Here is a 21495-nt window from a genome sequence, read left to right on the forward strand (position 1 = left end):
GTGTATCGCTTGGACCCTGAACTATATTGATCTTTTCGCCATGCCATGTCCTTCTGGCTTCGGTTTCAATTTCTGGATCGAAAAAATAAATGAAGAAAGTGTTATGGGAGTATATTTATAGTGCCCTGCACTGCATGCAATCCTTATTTATCCAATTTAGTTACTTTTCGAGCAGAGGAACAAATTTTTTTTTAAATAAATGTTCATATATATATAGGGATGGGATTCGATGTGGTTGGGCTTGAAAATAGTTGAATATTGAGTCTTTTGCGTTCCCGTGATGTACAGTACATATTATAGAATACCATTTTTGGTACGGTTTCTTGTAGAAAATAATAAGCCCCTTTTACATTCATTGAATAAAAAAAAACAAAAACGCTGTATAATGTCTCATTTACAGGAATTAATTAACAGAGTGAAAATGTGCTTTTTGTTATAAAAGTGAGTGAAATTATTAGAAAAAGAAACGAGAATAGGATAGAGGGCATTTGCAAAAAGAAAAGAAGGCTGCAAACAATTTACAGTGAACATTGTAATTCTTCTCACTCATGTGATGTGGATTTATTATTACTAACTTTTCAAGATACAAACTGCCCCTCAGCAAATTTTTTCACCCAAGCTTCACATACATGCAGATCTTGAAACTGAAAATGAGAGACCCCTAGAAGTTCTAACAGCATGGTGCCAACCAACAACAATACAGCAAAACCAGTCTGAAGTTATTCACCGACAATGAAATTACATACAAATATGAGATGAATAAGATGGCTCTTTGTTTCCATTGAATCCTCCACGAATGGATGCTTTGCACGTAATACTTCACTCCCCTTCACTCAAAATTGGGACTATGAGTGGTTTCATCTGTGCAAGATACACGATTGCCCACCTGCACCACAAAAGAAGAAAAAATAAGCAATGAATGTAGTTGATCCATGGGAACAAACAATCTAATCTGTTAGCATCAAATAAAAACGAAAACCATAATTCATAGGAGAGTGGTTTTCCCCACGTTTCTCATCTTGTATTCTAGAGACCAACTCATAATTCTATATCAGGTCCTTTGATCTGACCAGGTTAATTCTCTGCTAATTGGGAGAATTAGGGCAGAACTGAGAGAGAAATATAGTGTTCTAAAATGCGCTAAGCGCTAGTCGGGCGCTAGGTTGGGGCCTAATGCCTAGGCAGGGCATAAAAAATTATTTAATTAAAATTTATATTATCCCAAATATACATACATACATAGATGTTCATATATATATATATAAACAAATCATATATATAAAGAGGCTATATATATAAATAAATGTATCTCTATTTATATACACAATTTATCATAAAATTATAAACAAATCACATATATGATATATCTATATATTGTTAGAATTATTATATTATATATAATATTGTGCACATATATATATATATATATAGTCATAAACAAATCATATGCTCGGCTCTCATCAAAGCCTAGTAGGGGCAGGATGTTTGGTCTTTTTCGGTGATCACTACCATTGTCAACTATAGTGTGACCACAGCCCAAGTCAACCCATGCCAATTGACTATCGTCGCCACTGCTTCGCCACTGTTCCATCACCGTCTCCTTCCTTTAGCACTGCCAGATCCTGCTGTTCCATCATCGTTGCTCGTATCCGGTTGTCGGATCTTGGATCCATCCATCTGATCTGGAATGGAGATGGAGTTGAGTGACAGAGAAGCCCAAACCATGGTCACGAGAGGAGAGGATATAAAAGAGAGGGGAAAATTGGGCACAAAAAGCATGTCTGGGAGGCATCGCCCGGGGCCCGATTAATCAGGCCCAGCACCTAAGGGGGCGATTTGAAGGTATTTGCGACAGCCAGGGGCCGCCTAGCACCTTGCCGGCACCTAGGCCGCCTCTTAGAACACTGGAGAAATGTGAGGAAGATTCGGAGTGAAAGGAGAAAACAGAAGTAGGAGAGAGAGAAAGCAAGACTGAGAGAGAGAAATAGAGAATTTCTGGAAAAATGCTTTGATGATCTTTCATTCAGCTGGATTTGGTTTTTATTCTAATCCAGACGGTTTAGTTTGAATAGATTTGGTCATGTCATTATGCCATTGAGTAGAAGTCCTGAGTTCTAGGGGACCTTCAGAAGTGGGGGACTCTAACTTAACGTGCTTCAAGAGTTGCTCATCCTGACACATCGTAGAATTAGTATAATTGAAGTGCTTGCGTTTATTCTCCCTATCATGATCCCTATTCCTGTATTAATCCTTATGAGGTATTCTAACATCTCTTGTGTCTGGTTAAAATTTATGAGTTGGGCTTCTTGTTGGGTGAAGGCCTCTAACGGGTTAGATTCCATAAGAAATGCTGGTACATAGGCTTGAGTAACATAAGGCTGCACAATAGGACCGCTACCCATATAAAGGAACAGATCCTGTATTTTACAAATTCTGTCAACCAAACAGGACTAAAAACTTCTAAGTCATCTTATTCAGCTGAAAGTGGGCTGTGCACTGCACAACCTCTACAGTTGGTTTGTTCTGCCTTCAGTTAGGGCTCTAGCAAGGGCAAAGGCAACTTTGGGAGCCTGATGGCAAAGGTGACATGATCTCAGGAACAGCAAATCAGTGATGCAACAACACACAAGGAATTTGTCCAAGATGCTACAGCTGAAGCAGTGATTGTGGGAGTCTTTAGAATATCAATGACAGCTTTCATTGCAAACAGAACAATAACCATAAATACAAACAGCACATTAACAGTGACTGTAGCAGCTTGAAGACGATCAGAGTTGTGCTCTGATACTGGATGTGATTTTTGGAGAAAGAAGAAGAAGACTAAGAAAAAGAGGAAGAAACCAGAGAACAGGAAATGAAAAGAAAGTAAGGAAGAAAGAAGAAAAAAAAATCAGATAGGAGAGGAGAGAATTGTCAAATAATCAATTTCATTCAATCTTAGTTGTCGTCGTTTTTTTTGTTTTGGTTGATGGAGAAGTTTTTTTTTTTTTTTTGGGGGGGGGGGGGGGGGGGGGGGGATTACACCCATAAACCATATTCCTAGGTTAAAAAAGCTAAAACAACAAAAACTCTTCCAAAATAATCCAATCTATTATCTGAATCCTACAAAAAATTCAGAATAAAAATAATCCTAAAAGTAATCATTATCATACATATCAAGCTTTAATCTCAATAAGTAGGGTCGGCTGATGAATTCTAGCTCACCAATCATTTTATCCATGCCATATCTTTTAGAAGGGCTTTATAACTTCTATCATACCCACATCTAAATGTCACCAAGTTTTTCTTAGTCTTTCTCCATCTCTTTCATTGAAGTTCCATTTTATCCCCTCTTTTCATGGGAGCCTTTATTGATCTTTTCACATAATTAAATCATCTTAATTGTGTCGTAGGTATCTTATCTTTAATAAGAACTGCTCCAACCTTATTACAAAAAACCTTACTTTTAATTTTATCTTTTCTTGTAAGCCCACACATTCATTTAACATCCCTATCTTTGTTACACTCATAATTTTTCTATTTGATGCTTTACTGCTGCTGGTCATTATAAATGTCTTATAAATTTTCCTTTTAACTTTAACGAAATCTTACTATTCACATAAAATGTCAATTTTTTTTCCATTCTAACCATTCTACCTTTAATTTTATGAGTAACATTCTCATTAATCTGCCTATCTTTTTGGATGATTAATCCAAGATAAGAACTGGTCCTTTTCTGGGTTGACTTGATCTTTGAGTTTCATTGTAACATCATCTCTACTTAAATTTCTTTTGAACTTACATCCCATATATTTGGTTCTCAATCTGCTCAACTTAAACCTCTATATTCTACAGTGTTCCTCCGTATTTCGAGCTAAGAGTTCCTGCCTTCTTATCTCATCTACCCCAACAAAGTCATCTACAAATAGCATAAATCAAATCACCTCTACCTTGATATATTTAACAAGTTCATCCATTACTAGGGCAAAGAGAGAAACGCTTAATGGAGATCCTTGATGCAATCCAACCACAATTGGAAAAGCCTTAATATTTCCCCCATATTTTCTTACATGTGTTTCTACTCCATAGTATGTCCTTATAACTGATATATAAGAAATTCGGACTCCTTTATTCTATAAGATCTCTCTAGGGGCTTTGTTATAAGTGTTTTCTAAATCTATAAACACTATATTTAAATCCTTTTGTTTATTCTTATATCTTTACCTTAGGCATCTAAGCAAGTATATTGCTTCCATTGCTGACCTACCAAGCATGAAACCCAATTAATTTTTAGACATCTTGTTTCCTTTTCCTAACCTTTGGTCAAATCACTGTTTCCCAAAGTTCCATAATGTGACTCATTAGCTTGATTCTTCTATGGCTTCCACAATATTTTAAACATCTCATTTCTTTTTTTAAATAGGCAACAATGTGTTCTTCCCACACACGTCCAACATCCTTCTTGATTTAAGGATTACATTAAGGTAACATTTGTTAAAATGAGTAAAATAAAGTTGCATTAAGATAACTTATCTGTAAGATCTAAAACAATTTATCCAAAAGAGTGGAAGAAATAAATTTATTTGGAAAGTACAAAATAAGAAGTCACATGACTTCTTTTCAGATAAATTTAATAAACACAATAGAAATAACTTTTGTTTGGGATATTTTTTATATCCCACTTTTTCCGGTCTATATCTTGGTTAACAAATACTACCTAAATAATTTTGTTGACTAAAAAATGTCCTCTTCTCTTGTGCATTTTAAGAAAGACAACTAAAATTGGAATCCCATAAAACTGATACTTATTGGACCAAGATATCTCTTATCTTGACTGTGTCAATATGAAAATTATCACTAGCTTTGGTGCCCAAAGACCACAATAAGTGCTGGGTTAATCCTTGACTAAGCCCTTCCCTTTGCTGGTACTTGCAGAATCTGGCATGTTGAATATGCAATGATGAGCATTGCTAATCAGTAAAGGTTTAAAAACATTTTCAGGCACGATATGCAATGAAATGCAACAACTTGCTTGTTTGCTGAGGGTCACTTCTGGCTAAACTGACTGGATATCCTCGACAATTGTCTAACTGAGAGGGCCCCTCAAGCTGCTGCGAATGCATTCATCCACCCAACCAAGGATACCACAGCCCTGTTGACCTCGATGCCACTAATGACTTTCTATAGCCATAGACTCTCATGAAAGCTTTAAAAAAATCACTTTAAATGCATAGAAGCTGGAAATTTAATCACGTACCATTTAACTATGTAGTTCATGCATGCTTTTAAAACTAACAGTGCAGTAAACTAGACCTATTTCTTTCTAGTCTTCCCATGTGTGACCTTCTCATGGATTTAATGTCCCTATCAAACAAAACATGAAATGTCGTATTACTAACCAAGTAACCATCTTGGGGTTTATTTATGCTAAACCCTTAAATTCATAGGAATTACATATGATATGCCCTACAAAACAAGTGGACAGAGTGAATTAGCGAAAACAAACGAAAGAATTGGAGGAAGGAGATAGCGGCACGTGGCCAAGCAGGGAGCCCCCACGTGCATGGCCACGACCCGCCATGCAGGCACAGCAACAACCCCGCGTGTGTCGGTGACCACCCTCGCGCCCGCACCGCTGCATCATCGCCCATCCTCGCGCGACACGGGGGTGCCTCGAGCCCATGTTGCCATGTGCAGCCCAGCCATGCCCGGCCCTGCGCGCTGTTGGCCCCCTCGCCCGCCCGTGCTCGCGCCTGCACCCTGGAGTGAGCCTTACACGGGGGTGCCCCGCACACACCCCCGAGTGACCTTCACCCAGTGACCCCTACTCGGGGGTGCCATGGGCACGCCCATGATCCGCGCACCATCACTCCCGTGAGACCCGATCAAAACCACCTCCGAGTTACTTGCCGAAGAAATCAAGTCACTTCACACTTGGTTGTCTCTTCCATCGCTATAAATAAGGGAGTCCTCCCCCCAATTTGGTAGACTATCTCCCACACTCGCATTTCCTTCTTATATTCGACTACTCTATACTTTCGAGATGCTAACTTAAGCATCGAAGGACCTGTGCAGGGATCTTCACCTACGCCCCTAACCGATCTTCTTTTTAGACATGTCATCTATCGTTCTCAATCCACCAGTGAGACTCATCCATTGCTGTCGCTACTCCCGGGAAAGTCATCCATCACTGTTGCTACCCTTGGAAGAGTCATCCATCGCTGCCACTCCACCCCGAGAAAGTCACCCATCGCTTTTAATAGTCACCCATTGTTTGGATAGTTTACACGTGAGTCCTCTTAAGGCGGTTTTCCATCTATAAATTTATTGTTGTAATCGAGCAACAACATCATATTTACCCTCAAATTCCTTGAAAATCTCACTTTAACCCTCAAACTTCTAGAAATTACATGTTTTGACTTATTCTCATCCAGAGGTTTCATTTATGCCCAAACACTTTTTAAATGAACACTAGGGCCCCAAAACCATCCAATATGTACATAAAACCCTTTTACTTTCCTAATTTGCATCTTAGCCCTAAATTTTATAAAATTTGCATTTTGAGCTCATACTTTACCAAAACCTCATTTAATCCCAAAAACTGCACCTTAATCATGTTAAGGCCCTAAAGACTTCATAATAAACCATTTAGCCTATTATTTTCCAAGAATTACACCAAGACCCTTAATATTTCCAAAAATACCACAAACCCCAAAATTTTTCACATTCAACTACACCACAACCTCTATTTTCTTACCTTCTTTCATTTCAGCACCTTAAACTTTCAATTAATTGCATTACAGCCCCTGGATTTTATAAAAATAGCACAAAGACCCCATGGCCAAATTTAGCAACTCCTTAAACTTCAAATTCTTTCAATTTCTTGCAAATTCCTCACTTCCAACCCTGAATCATTGATCAAGAGACCTGATTGAAGCTAAAAACAGTAAGAAATTGGAAAGAAATCAAGCAAAAACTGGAAATCAAACTCACTGGAAAACAGCCCTGTTTTCTGAGTCAATCTGTCCAATTATTAAACTTTTTCTGAACCTAATATCTTGCTAATCCTTCACTCATATAAGTCAATACAGGAGAAAACAGGTACTAGGAGTCTTCCTTGAGAAATTTCAAGCTCAAAATCTTACTGGAAATTGGAGAAAAGTTCACTGGAATCTGGTTTCACTGTTTTCTGGCAAGCTGCTGCTTCCTGCATTTTCGGGCGCTGCTCCAGCCACCTCCGGCAGTCTCCTTCACTGGCAGCTCCTCCTGGTTCCCTGCGAACCCTCCAGCTTCTTCTTTCTTCCTTTTCTTTCTTTTTTCTTCCAGTTCTTCTCATTCTTTTTTCTGGCGAAACCCACTATGCACACACATATATATATATACTTTGCTTAATTACACAATTATCCCATAATTTCATCTTACTTCACTAAACTTTAAATAACCTCACATGGACCCATTCTAAATTCTCCTTAGTTCATTTGGGTCCCTCTTTAATTTTTTTTGGGCCCCCACAAGTTTCCAAAATTCCATAAGTGCCCCCTTTTAAATTTCCTAGCATTTCTTTCTAATTTTGATCCTAACTTTCAAGCTTTAACTTCCTCGTGCTCTCGAGATTTCTTAGGAGATTCCTGAGTCTTACCTAGCTAACACGTCGTCCCATTAGCTTGTTTCACCTTAACCACTTGATTATTCCTAATCAAGGTGATTCAAATGAATTAGTTCTCTAAAATTCACAATCAAATTCTTTGAGTGAATTTCAGCTTATAAATAATATACCATAAAAAAACTAAGTAATACAAAGTATTATATGTCCGAGCTAAAGAACTAAAGTTTAGGGGGTGTATAGTGAATTTACTTACACTATTAGCAATGGAGGGGGTGTTATAGCTAATTTTGGAAATTTTAGGGACAAATTGGGTGAATTCTAAAGTTTAGGAGGAGTTTAAGTCAAATAGCCAAAGTTCAAGAGGTGTATGGTCAATTTACCCTAGTTGTTATTATAACGGTTGGTTATTTGTCATTTATGATTTTATAAGTTTGCACCTACCTCCTTATAGGTACATATTAAAAAGAGTAGTGTATAAGTATTTTATAAGCATTGTGAATAAATGTGCGCCTCATGCCTAAGGCTCGCACTTCGCCTTGCGCCTAGGCCCCAAACATTAATTTGCACCTCAATGTGCCTTGCTGATGCGGTCACCAATCAAGACCTAGCTTAAGGCCGACCTGACCCAAACTGGGCAGCCCAGAACTGGCCTAAACAATGGTACCGAAACAATATTTTAATATTTCATAAGTTTTAGGATTCTACTTGTTTTAGAATTCTACTTCATGTTTGATTAGAGTTTTATTTCTATTAGAATTCTAACTGGATGATTTTATTCTAGTTGGATTTTGTTTCTAAGTATTAGATGGATTAGCCAAAATCTATAAATATACCTAGAAGTTAGGGATTGTAATAAGTTTTTTATTCAATAAATTCCAGCAAACTAGTATGATTTTTTCCAGCAAGTAGCTTCAGTTCTTGCGTTTAGTTGAGAGTCTAGCTTTGACCGTTGAAGTTTGTTCTCTCAAGGGTACTTGAAACTTATTGTTTCAAGGGTTTTTTTGTGTATTTTCTTTACACACGCGCTACACTCTGCGTCAGGTGGTATCAGAGCGGTTAATCAACCAAGCAGATGGCCAATCTTGAAGGTAACGGTAGCAACTGGCCTCATGACAGTGATCAAGGGTTGTCCGCGGTTTGGAGAGCAATCGAAGAACAGCGGGAAGTAACTCGTACTATTCAACAACAATTGGAGCAAATCAACAACTAGTTAGGTGCCCCACCACGAGTTGATGATGATAAGAACTTGAATAATGGGGTGAATCAAGACGGAGTGGGAAGACCACCCATTAATCATGTCCTTGTTAATCCTAGAAGACCAATGATTGAAGATAGTGATGAAGAGTATGATCTTGGTCGAGCAATAGCTAACCCTGGTGGTAGAGGGATTAAGAGGAATGCGCATCAACACAACCATTGGGGCAATGATGTGTATAAACTAAAGGTTGATAGTTCTACCTTTAGTGGAGATCTTGATATTGAGGGGTTCCTGGATTAGATCACTAAGGTTTATCGATTTTTCAAATACATGGAGATCCCAGATGAACAACAAGTCAAGTTAGTAACTTACAAATTGAAGGGCAGTGCATCTGTTTGGTGGGAGTGACTGAGAGAGACGAGATTGAGGGAAGGTCGACACCCAGTTTAGACATGAAGACAAATGAAACAGCTGTTAAGAGGTAGGTTTTTACCCCCTGATTATGAACAATGCACAGGGAATGAAGAGTGTGAATGAATATACTTTTGAGTTTCTAAGATTGGTAGAGAGAAACAAATTATCAGAAAGTGACAATCAACAAGCAACTCATTACTTGGATGGATTGAAGCCTGCTATTCGTGATAAAATTGGGGTTCAGATGGTCTTGAATGTGCAAGAAGCAATGAACTTAGCTTTAAAGGTTGAGTTAATGTTGAGTGAGAGAGCTTGTAATGACAACTATCGCCGGTATAGTGGGAATGAAAATAAACAAGCAGCTTTTGACAGAGGCAAGTCGGTTCAGGGAATGCAACATTGCAATCCACCTAATACAGTCAACCCAAATAAGGCTACAACAGGGGGAAACACTCGAGGTACTACTTTTAATCTTCCAAAATCCAATAACCCTTATGCAAAGCCTGTTCTCTTAAAGTGTTTCAAGTGCAATGAGGTTGGGCACGAGTCTAGTGATTGCCCAAGGAGAAAATAAATTAATATTATAAAAAGAGAAGAGGAAGATGTTGTTGAAGAGGAAGTATATTGCAGGCTTGATGGGCAGGATGACGAAGAAGCGTATGGACATGAAGAGTATACTTGTGTAGTGAGGAAGTTAATGCTATCTCAAAAGAATGAAGATACTACTTAGCGACATAAGCTTTTTCGCACAAGGTGTACGGTGAAAGGAAAAATCTTTGAGCTGATTATTGATAGTGAAAGTCAGGAGGATATTATAGGAAGAGACGTGGTGGCAATGATGCAACTAATTCCTAAAAACATCCAAGCCCTTAAATGATTGGATGGATTAAAGAAGTTGATGGCATACGTGTGGATAAATGCTGCAGGGTGCCTTTCTCTATTAGTAAGTATTTTGACGAAGTTTATTGTGATATTGTTGATATGGATGCTTACTATATTTTATTTGGGAGGCCTTGGCAATTTGATATGGATGTTAAGCACTCGGGTAGGAAGAACACATATCAGCTTGAGAAAAAGGGTGTGCATTATACTTTGTTACCTATGGTGGAAAGGAACCAAACCAAAGCTTCTAAAGTGGAGGGGTGAAATTTTCTTACCATTACACATAAGCACACTGAGTTTGTGAGGGAGTGTAAGGATACCCGAGAGGTTCCTTTTTTGGTTGTCAAGGGGGAGAGTGTGAGTAGATTACTGAAGGTGAATCAAATTCCAGTGGAGGTGTAGGGATTTTTCGAGGAATTTCACAATGTGGTTCCTGAAGAGTTTGCCTATAACAACGTCATGCATAGTTCAACAAGAAGATTGCCATTTTCCATCGTATACATGAAAGTTCCTAATCATGCATTGGATGTGGTAAAGTTGCCAAAGGTACTAGATTTTAGTGTTGTACCTAGTGATTTAGCCGGGTAAGTTCAAGCGATTCAAGAGGATGTCAAGCAAAAGTTGCACAAGGTGATAGTTGACAAGCATAGGAAGCACAAGGTATTTGAGGTTGGAGATGAAATTATGATATTCTTGAAGAATGAATGGATTCTAACAGGAAGCAAAACAAACTCAAACCAAAGAAGTATAGTTCTTACAAGATTACAAAGAAGGTCAATGACAATGCTTATGTTGTGGATTTGCCTAATCATATGGGTATTTCCAAAACATTCAATATTGCTGATTTTTCTTTGCATTTGTCAGATGTTGAGTTGTCATACCGGATCATAATTTGAGGACGAATTCTTCTCAAGTGGAGGTGAATGATGCGGTCACCAATCAAGACTTAGCCCAAAGCCGACTCGACCCAAACTGGGTGTTAGGTTCTGGTCTGACAGTAGGAATTCTTCCGTAAATTTGGAAGAACGGGCAAAGGCGGGAAGCATTGAGAAGGAGAGATAGGGAGAAATTAGAGAATAGAGCTAGAGAAGAGAGAATTGAGAAATGAAAGGGAAATGAATTTGTGGTATAATCCTCACATAATTCCCCATCCTCGACTTATTTGTTATTTATAGAGGGTTTACAAGACTTGGCAAGGCAGTTAGGGAATTTGCCTATGCGCGCACCTTTTGAATTATCCTTCCCTATTTTATTACATCAATGCCACTACTCACCTCTAATTACAATCATACCCTTGGTCTATGACAATTCCCCCCCCCCCTAAAACCTTTCTTGTCCCCAAGAAATTAAAGTAGCCTTGTCATCCTGGGAAACCGTTGCAGGAGGTTAGGGAGATACTCCCAATTGGTGTTGTCCGGGTGTAAGTGAGACCATTGCACGAGGACTTGAGTCAATGGAGCAGTTTCGTTGTAGATCACCGTTTTGTCAAGCACTGCCAAGGGTTTACCCTCCTCTTCTATGTCTTCAATTGGTAGTGGCAATGCACTACTTGCTACGTCTGTCGGATCGATAGACTTCCTTAGGAGCGAGACATGGAACACCGGGTGAAGTCCCACTCCCTCAGGCAACTGGAGACGGTAAGCTACAGGACCCACCCTAGCCAAGATTTTGAATGGCCCATAGAACTTGGGACTGAGTTTAGAGATTGACCCTTTGCGGAAAAGGTGTTGTTGGAACCTTTTGACCTTTAGATAGACCTCCTCCCCTTCTTCAAACTGCCTTTCTGTTTGATGTTTATCTGCCAACTGCTTCATTCTTTGATGTGCAAGGGCCAATTCCTGCTCAATGGTTAGTAGAGTTTCTTGTCTGTGCTTCAAATACTGATCAACTGATGTTTCCGTGAGAGAATAGTGCATTACAGTCGGAATGATGGGGGGCAGGTACCCAAACAGAGCTTCGAAAGGGGTCTTTTTGTGTGCTGTATGATAGTTGGTGTTATACCACCATTGGGCTAGAGCTACCCATCTACTCCAACTTCTTGGCTTAGAGACACACAAGCACCTAAGATAAGTCTTGAGACATTGATTGGCTCTCTCAATCTGCCCATCTGTCTCAGGATGGTAGGCAGAGGACAGATGTGGCTTGATTCCTAGCCCCTGGAATAAGGTCTTCCAAAATTGGTTGGCAAAGACCTTATCACGATTAGACACTACAGCCTTAGGTAAGCCATGTATTTTAAAGACCGAATCCATCAATTTCCTAGCCATTTCAATGGCTGTGAACGGATGAGCCAACGTGAGGAAATGGCTGAATTTAGTCAATTTGACCACCACCACCAATAGAGTGTCAGCCTCCTCTGATTTTGGTAATCCCTTGATAAAGTCCATTGAAATCAGTTCCCACGCTTGGGATGGCATTTCCAACGATTGTAGGAGGCCCGAATAAGGGATTTGCTCATGTTTGCACCTTTGACAGGTAGTGCATTCCATGACAAACCTGGTCACGTCTTTCTTTAACCCCTTCCAGCAGAAAAGTTGTTTGACCCGTTGGTAAGTTACATTGAGTCCTGAGTGTCCACCCATGGGGAGTCATGTAGGCACTGGAGGATCTTCTTCTTCAATTGTTTGTCATTCCCAATAACCACTTTGTTTTAGAACCTCAATAGTCCACCTTTTAATTGGTAGTTAGGGTTAGAAGTTGCCTGCACTAAGATCTTAGTAAGCAACTCTTTGATCCACGGAGTCTGGTTATAGTTGTGGGTAATGTCTTGCACTCAATCTGGAACTAAGGCCGAGATGGCCAGACAAGAGGCTGTACCATCTCTCCTTGATAGAGCATCAGCTGCTCTGTTCTCTTTCCCTTTACGGTAGAGAATGATGAAGTCAAATCCCATAAGTTTGGTAATTCCCTTTCTCTGTAACTGATTATGTACTCTTTGTTGGGATAAGAATTTTAGACTCTCATGGTCTATCTTAATGGTGAATTTCTTGCCTTCTAAGTAATATCTCCATTTTTCCACAGCCATTAATACTGCCAGTAGCTCCTTGTCATATATACTCAACCCCACGTGTCTTGGGGCCAATGCTTGACTTAGATAGGTCACCGGTCTTCCTTCTTGGCTACGCACAACCCCTATACCGATGTCACATGCGTCTGTTTCCAAAATAAACTCCTTGGAAAAATCTGGTAGAGCTAATGTTGGGGCCTGAGTCATGGCTGCTTTAAGAGATTCAAATCCTTTCTCTGCTCCCGGTCCCCAACCGAAACTATTCTTCTTTAGCAGATTAGTTAGAGCCTTGCTAATCACCCCGTAGCCTTTTATAAACTGTCTACAGTACCCAATAAGGCCTAAAAATCCTCTCAGTTCCTTCAGGGTCTTAGGTCGGGGCCAATTCTTCATAGCTTCAATCTTGTGAGGATCAGTACTAACTCCATGTCTAGATATGACATGGCTCAAGTACTTAACCTTCTCTTCTACGAATGAACATTTAGACCTTTTCACATACAACTTATGGAATCTAAGGATCTAAAATGCCAGCTTGAGATGAGATAGGTGTTGGTCTAGGGTGGAGCTGTATATGAGGATGCCATCGAAAAATACCAATACGAATTTACACAGATAGGGAGCAAAGATATGGTTCATTAATACTTGAAATGTAGCAAGAGCATTAGTTAGGCCAAAGGGCATTACCAAGAATTCGTAATGCCCATGATAGGTTTTAAAAGCAGTCTTAGGGCAATCAACCGGGTTCATTCTAATTTGGTGGTAACCGGAGGTCAAATCAAGCTTAGAAAAAATGGATGCTCTGGTTAATTTGTCCAACATATCTTCAATAATGGGAATAGGGAATTGAGTCTTGATGGTTAGTGAGTTAAACTGCCTATAATCCACATAGAACCTCCAAGTGCCATTTTTTTTTTTACTAGGAGGACTAGTGAGGCATATGGGCTTTGGCTTGGTTATACCAGGTTTTTGGATAACATATCTCTTATAAGTTTTTTATTTCTGCCTTTTGTATAGAAGAGTATCGGTAGGTTTTTAGGTTTACTGGTTCACTGTTGGGTTTAAGGTGAATGGAGTGGTCAAGGATTCGATGGGGTGGAAGGGTTTGGGGTGTGGCAAATAGATCATCAAATTCCATTTAACAAATTGTGAATGGGTCTAAGAGGATGTACCTTACTGTCCTCAACTTTCAAGGGATTATCCCCGTATGAGGCATGCTTTTGATCTCCAATTGCCCTTACCCCCACGTCCACCGCATAAATTGAATATAGTTATCCCACGATTGTACTCCCCTGTTCCAGCAGCTTTTGATTTCTTTTCCCCAAAACGGCCTTACATTCCCCAGTTTCCTAACTACCATGTAAATCACTTGTTAGCCCTCCCAGTTAAAGGTGACCTCCAGGGTGTTAAAATCAAACACCAAGGGGCTTATTGTCTTCATCCAATCTACCCCCAAAACAACATAGCACCCTCCCAACTTGAGTATTCTCAAATCAGCCAAAAATTCACGCCCACTCATTAGCCACTTGAATCCCATACACCTGAGTTGACTTACCATCTTAGTCCCATTGGCTATTAGGACTGATAGAGGGGGAGTTTCTTGTAGGTCGCACTGCAGGCTCTTGGTGGTTGCCTCATCTAGGAAGCTATGAGTGCTGCCATTGTTGATCAACACTACTAGATTCCTTTTCCGGACCAACCCCTTCACCTTAATGACCCTACCAGCTGCTTGGCCTTGCAGAGCATGCATGGAAATTTCACCACCTTCATTCCCCTCAAGAACCTCTTCATTTCCTTCTGTCCTAGCTTCCTCCACTTCTTCTTCCTCCTGTCCTTCCATAGTTAGGAGGAGATTCTTACACTGGTGGCCCTGTCCATACTTCTCTCCTTAATGAAAACATAGCCCTAACTGTCTCTTTTGGTCCACCGTTAGGTTCCTTGGCTGTACAAGTTGAATGACCTTACTTGTGGGTCCTCCTCTCAGCCATTGTGAATTATTACCCTTGTGATACCCCCCATAGGTGTGATCCTCCCGGCTACTTTTAGATGACAACCTATGTCTACTAGCAAAGGCCTCCATCGATAGCTCATGTTGGTGAGCTTGTTCAACCGCTTGTGCCACAGTTGTGGGGTACAACATCTTAACTGTCGGCCTAATTAACTCTTCTAGCCCACTTATAAAGCTTGAAACAAAATATTCCTCATCTAAGTAGGGATGGGACAATGAGAGTAAGGACCTCAACTCCTCGAATCTAATTTGGTATTCCTCCACCGTTCCATTCTGATTCAATTTGTTAAACTCCTCAATTACATCAGATCTGGTCTTCTTTCCAAACCTCCAGCACAGTTGGCTAACAAACTCCGACCAACTCAAATCCATCCTACCATGGCTCCAATTTTTTAACCATGCATCCGTCACATCATCTAAGTAGGAATCAACCATACATACCTTATCACCTTCAACAACTCGATGTTGATAGAACATTCGTTCACATTGGCGTATCCACCGCCTTGGCCTGTCCCGATCAAAGGTCGAAATCTCTATTCTCGGACCAAAATGGGGTGGATTAATCCCTCCATAATACCTGTGATTCACTCCTTCTCCTAATTCAGCTTGATCTCCTCCACACCTTGGCTCTTGAGGTCACACTCTGTTCACCGATGAAGTCAAGATAGGTGTCGATGTTGTCCTCGGGGGAAAATTAGTTAGCAAATTGACATTTGGCTGTTGAACAAACATGCTCAAAGCTGCCGTCAATTTCTGGCTGAGTCCAGCGAATTCTTCTTGAATTCCGTTCTACTCCGGTGGATCTCCTCTTGAGTGTTTCGAATTCCCAACTCCATCGTCTCCATTCTGTCATCCACCTGCTCCTGGTGCTGTTGCAATCCTAATTTGATCGCGTCCAATCTCTTCTCCATCTGCTTAGCACACGTTTCGTCAGCCATCACCTCTACTAGGTCGTTAACTTTGATACCAAATGTCAGTTTCTGGTCTGACAGTAGGAATTCTTCCGTAAATTTGGAAGAACAGGCAAAGGCGGGAAGGATTGAGAAGGAGAGATAGGGAGAAATTAGAGAATAGAGCTAGAGAAGAGAGAATTGAGAAATGAGAGGGAAAGGAATTTCTGGTATAATCCTCACATAATTCCCCATCCTCGACTTATTTGTTATTTGTAGAGGGTTTACAAGACTTGGTGTAGCAGTTAGGGAATCTGCCCATGCGCACGCCTTTTGAATTATCCTTCCCTGTTTTATTACATCAATGCCACTACTCACCTCTAATTACAATCATACCCTTGGTCTATGACACCAGGCAACCCAAAACTGGCCCAAACAGTGGTGCTAGAACAATAACAGCCCAAATAGTAGCGCTAGAACAATAGCGAAACTTCATAAATTTTAAGATTCTACTTCATGTTTGATTAAGGTTTTATTTCTATTAGGATTCTAGTTGGATAATTTTATTCTAGTTGGATTTTGTTCACAAGTATTAGATGGATTATCCATTATAAATATACCTAGAAACTAGGGGTTGTAATCAGTTTTTTATTCAATAAATTCCAGCAAACCATTTCGATTTTTTCCAGCAAGCAGCTTCGGTTCTTGCGCCTAGTTGAGAGTCCAGCTTTGGTTGTTGAAGTTTGTTCTCTTAAGGGTACTTGAAACTTATTATTTTAAGGGTTTTTTTGTGTGTTTTCTTTACATAAGAACTACACGTTGTGTCACTTGCGCCTTTGACAACTAACAATACCTTGGCCTCCAATAGTTCTCAAGCCACAACACCCCTTTAGAAAGCCAAAATTCTCTAATTGTGGCAATTTCTACACCACACAAACTCTTTGATTGTGCAATTTTTAATGCTATCAAAAATCTTCATGGCCAACCTCTTTCTAAGCAACATGTTTTGCATTTGGTTCTCCACCATTGCCATTGGCTAGGTTTAAGAGCTAAGGATCCCCCTCCCCTTGCAAGATAACTATGGCCTTGTGGGTTGGAGGCTAGAGCTAGAGGCATCAATATGGTGGCTAGCCCTATTTCTCCTCAAGGGACTTCAAACTAGTAAAGTTGATACCACGAACCATGTCTTACTGCATGCTCAATTGGCTGACTCAACTCTAGAGATATCAAGGCCACTATTCCCATTACTAACTAAGAGCATTTGACTAACAGGTCTTTAACCACATAGAATTGACCAGCTATCCCTAGGCCATGTGTCCTTGGCATATTATGATCAATTTCTCATGTTCCACAATTCCTGGGACACTAAAGGAATGTCTAGGAAGGAATTTTGGGAATCAGTTTAATTCTACTTGTCACAGACCATGACTCCCTGGTGCCAAGGCCCAACCTTGCATTGAGGGTGGTCTTTCAAGTTTCAATATTCCTGCAGGTTTATTAATATATTGGCTATGAGTGCAGGTAACTATTTGGATGCTTTATATTTCATGTTAGAAGCATGTAGCCCAAGGGTTACATAAGTTTGCCCCTCCTCTCTATTCCTCAGGAGTTGGGGTACCACACGAGGGGATCTGCTAGTTCTGTGACATACCCCTTAAAAGACTAGACTAATATCTCTTGCACTGCCAAATAGAATGTTGCCACTTGCCAGCAACTTAAAATGGTGACCCTTCCTATATAACCGCCTCCATTAATCAACAATGGTTCTTCAGTTCTCCATAGATATATAAACTCAACCACATTTTAGATCCACCTTCTCTCTGCTCTAGATTGCTCTAGTTATTCAACACCACTTGCTGGTGATGCTTCACGATAGCATCATCAACATTTTATTAGGAGGTATTGACTACCCCACTTATCCTCCACCCTATCACATGCCACCTAACTTTAAGGGACAAGACAGCTTACTAACAAGGAGTTCCAAACATTTTGGTCTGAGTACTTCATAAAAACAAGGGACCTCATTCTCATCAAATTGTTGTAAAACACTAAAGAGAAAGTTTCAACTTGAGAGAGAAATTCAACCATGGCCACATGCAGTTCCAACCAGGAATGACAAAACAGCAAAAATCAATTTCCACTATACAATCCTTGCTGTTAATTAAGCTTTTTCCAGGTGGCAGATACCCTAGAAAATAGCTGTACAAAGTACAGCCATTTCCAATAAATTTTCTCCATGTAACTGCCAAAGCTGGCAAAGGTATCATTCAAATTAAGGTCTATATGTTCTTCACATAGTGTTACTAAACCATCAAGCCATACACAAAAACCACAGGGAAAAATTAACCAGCTGAGAATAGTCACCAAGGGATGGGGTATTAGTACTAAAAGATTCTGGAACATTCACCCGAGCAGTTTTCACCATCAAGAAAAGGAACAAGGTGGTTATCATACATGCTGGACTGGCTAACACAGGCAATAGATCACAGATAAAATAGCTTTAGCAATATTTTCACATGATGGCTGCTCCCAGGCTCAAATCTATTTCTTTTGTAGTTCAATGTTGTTTCCATACAGCTCTTCAGAGACGCTATGAACTTTTAAAGCCTCAAGACACTTTAATACTCCTTTTGCTTGGGGTAGTCAAAGTCTAAAGAACCTTTGTTTCATGTGGTGACCAACTTGACTTGCTACTTAATAGTGGTTTCAATTCTTTATTAAATGATTTACCTCTGGATATCTTTGAAAATTATATGGAACGCGTGCTGCTGGGCTTTGGGTATCTGACCTCTATTTTCATGGAGTTATCCAACATATTGACATACCATCATATTGTTACATCAAAAACAGAATGTAAATAAAAATGTTCTGAGATCCATGATCACAGTGTCAAAAAGAGTTTAAAGGATGCCATGAGATCCAATTTGTATGGAACATATTTTGGTGCTGAAAGAAAGAAGTTCCACATAAAACTACACTTACATCATCCAACAGCATACAGTTGCAGTAACAACCAGTGTTAGGTGGAGCCTGGAAATCAAGTAACCAAACACAAAATTAGTTATCAAGGAATTAAGAAAAAAATGCTTGGTTGGAAGCTGCATCACATAATACATGCTAAATATGCAGGTCAAGGTGAAAAACATGAATAATTCAACATCATAACTGAAATAAATTACCCAAAGTAAGGTCAACAAGATTTCTTCCTGAGTTTTCTTAAGAAACTCAATGAAGCACGCATATCTAAATATCCAATTCATAGCCTCAACAAGCAATAGGAAAAAGGAGAATACCAGTATATGGAAAGGATGCTGACCAACCAATAAGATATGGAATAATACAAGCTCCTCCCCACCACAAGCAATACGTAATGTAAATCAAGCTCATTCTCTCACGTGACATCAACATCTCCCCCCCCCCCCCCCCCCCCCCCCCCCCAACACACACACACCCACCCACACCCACCAAACACACACAAATAGAACTTCACCAGCTCTACTCAGTCCAGTTAACAGTTAAACATTCCAATCCTGGGAAAATTAACCCAATATAAACATTTAATATACTGGACATCTAAATATGGAACTTGCAAAATGGTATAAAAAGTATCTCATAAAACTAGACACTTCACGAGTTCCTGTACAAGAAAAGTTGAATGAAGGATTGTGTTTGAGAAACCAATAGAAGGCTACTTTCATACCAACCAAAGATTAGGCTAATGATATCTGTTTCTAAACGCACCTCCCTAGACAAATAAGAGTCAAAACCAAATTGTCGCTTTTTTCTCTAGACAAATCGTGAACTGGTTACAATTGCTATTGATACTTAGTTGAGCAAATAGCAAAGTAATTAGCCTAATCCACGTAGCAAGTAAAATCAAACTGGCTGCCGCATAAGAAAAATTCAATTAGCAAATCCAGGGGAAAAGGATCGAGACAGACAGAGACAGAGAGCAGTTGAAAAACGTACAGATTCGTGGAAGGCCCTCTATTGCAGCAGATTCTGGTACAGAGACACGCAATGACTCCAATCACCGCGAAAATGAGGGTAGTCACGAAAAACCCCATCCTGATTCGATTTCACCAATGGAGAAGCCAAACCAAACTCTACAAAGAAATAATAAATACATTACGATTCGATCTGACAAGGCATTGTCACATCCAGTTCGCAAACTGCAAATCCGGAAAATTCACCAAATCGAAAACAGGAAAAGAGACAGCAAATATGAAATTGAACACAAGCCTGTACATAGAAAGGATGTGTATGCGGGTTAGGTGAAGAGAACGGCAAATCTCCGGCGATCGAATCGGCCGCGGTTCTCCGTCGGCGGGAACTAGGGGCTGTGAAAGTTCGGCCTGGCTTTCGTCGATTAGCTGATTAACGAAATAGTCTGTCTCATGAACTCTTCTCCGTCCACAGGAACATGATTCGGTCTCGAATAATTTGGATAGGCCCAGCCCAAGAGGAGAGTCCTAATTCATCTTTCAATAATAAGATTGGCCCGGCCCATTACTTGTTTGGAAAAATTATTTTCCCGTAGGCCCGACCCAACAATCAAAGGGCTAGCCTATGGTTTAACCCCCATATTTGCAACTTAGTTGAGCTCACGGTAGGATTAATTCTAATTTTTATATTAACTGGGAAACTGCATTAGTTATAATTGGATTGGAAATTTTAAATTTAAAATTAATCGATAAAACAAAATCAATCCAACTTAATAAAATAAAATTTGATTAGACTAAGTCTCGATTTTAATATTTATATACAATAAGCAAAACATTAAGATTTATAAAATCTATTTAAATATAAATTTTGAGAAAAAAGGCAGCAAAACTAGGCAAGCAAAACGAAGAAACATATTAATAAATACTGAAGACTTGATAATGTTTCATGAGCAAATGCTCATTAAAAGATCAAAAAAGTTTAAAGACTAAAATATTTTTTTGGAGTAAAAATGTATAAAATTCCCCTTAATTGAGGGGTCTAAAGAACAAATGAAATAACGTTAACATATAAAAAATCCTTCAAGAGTTTTACAAAAATAATAAATATTATTCATGAGATTCTTATTTCAAGTGAATCTCAAAATGCTAAGATAAACATTATTAATAATAATCTTAATCTTAATAGATTTCAAAAAACTCCATACTCCTCTATACAAAGATGAACTACAATTTCAAAATAGGTAGCTCTTTAATATTGATTTCAATATAACATTCAAGTTTTTAGTATTTAACTTAAGTATTAGAGTATTTACATAGAGATTACATGTACCTTCTAATTGTTATATTTCTTATAAAGTGCAAACAGTTTGATAACAATATTTCTAATCAATAAATTTATTATTGCATTTGAATGACAACATTTTATACATGTTGCGTTGTACTAGATTTATAGATCTAATTGTCTAACACAAATTTGATTTAATGTCAATTAAGTTAAAAAAAAAACTAAAGCAAGTGAGATTAGAGAGGTAAAAGATCAATCTACATTGGTTAAGATAAGTGATCGATA

General features: G+C 39.2%; 1 protein-coding gene across 2 annotated transcripts; it reads right to left on the reverse strand.

The window, feature by feature from the left end:
• Nucleotides 1–524: 524 nt before the first annotated feature.
• On the reverse strand, nt 525–20397 carry LOC127811592 (V-type proton ATPase subunit e1). 2 transcript variants are annotated; one of them, XM_052351592.1, is made up of 4 exons: nt 20230–20397; nt 19951–20087; nt 18964–19011; nt 525–886 (listed from the first exon to the last, which is right to left on the reverse strand). In XM_052351592.1, exons 2-4 carry the CDS (start codon nt 20046–20048, stop codon nt 820–822), a joined length of 213 nt encoding a protein of 70 aa, XP_052207552.1. In that variant the 5' UTR covers nt 20049–20087; nt 20230–20397; the 3' UTR covers nt 525–819. The 2 variants fall into 2 exon arrangements, with proteins under 2 accessions (XP_052207552.1, XP_052207553.1); XM_052351593.1 differs by having other exon boundaries at nt 20224–20383.
• Between the last annotated feature and the right edge of the window lie 1098 nt (nt 20398–21495).

This window comes from Diospyros lotus, chromosome 10, assembly GCF_014633365.1.
Source record: "Diospyros lotus cultivar Yz01 chromosome 10, ASM1463336v1, whole genome shotgun sequence".
In the NCBI taxonomy this organism is placed as follows: Eukaryota; Viridiplantae; Streptophyta; class Magnoliopsida; order Ericales; family Ebenaceae; genus Diospyros; species Diospyros lotus.

Coding starts and splice junctions, on each gene's coding strand:
- LOC127811592 (XM_052351592.1), bottom strand. CDS start 20,048: ATGGGGTTTTTCGTGACTACCCTCATTTTCGCGGTGATTGGAGTCATT. Junction 19,012..19,950: donor AGAGGGCCTTCCACGAATCT/GTACGTTTTTCA, acceptor CTTGATTTCCAG/GCTCCACCTAACACTGGTTG. Junction 887..18,963: donor ACTGTATGCTGTTGGATGAT/GTAAGTGTAGTT, acceptor TTTGTGGTGCAG/GTGGGCAATCGTGTATCTTG.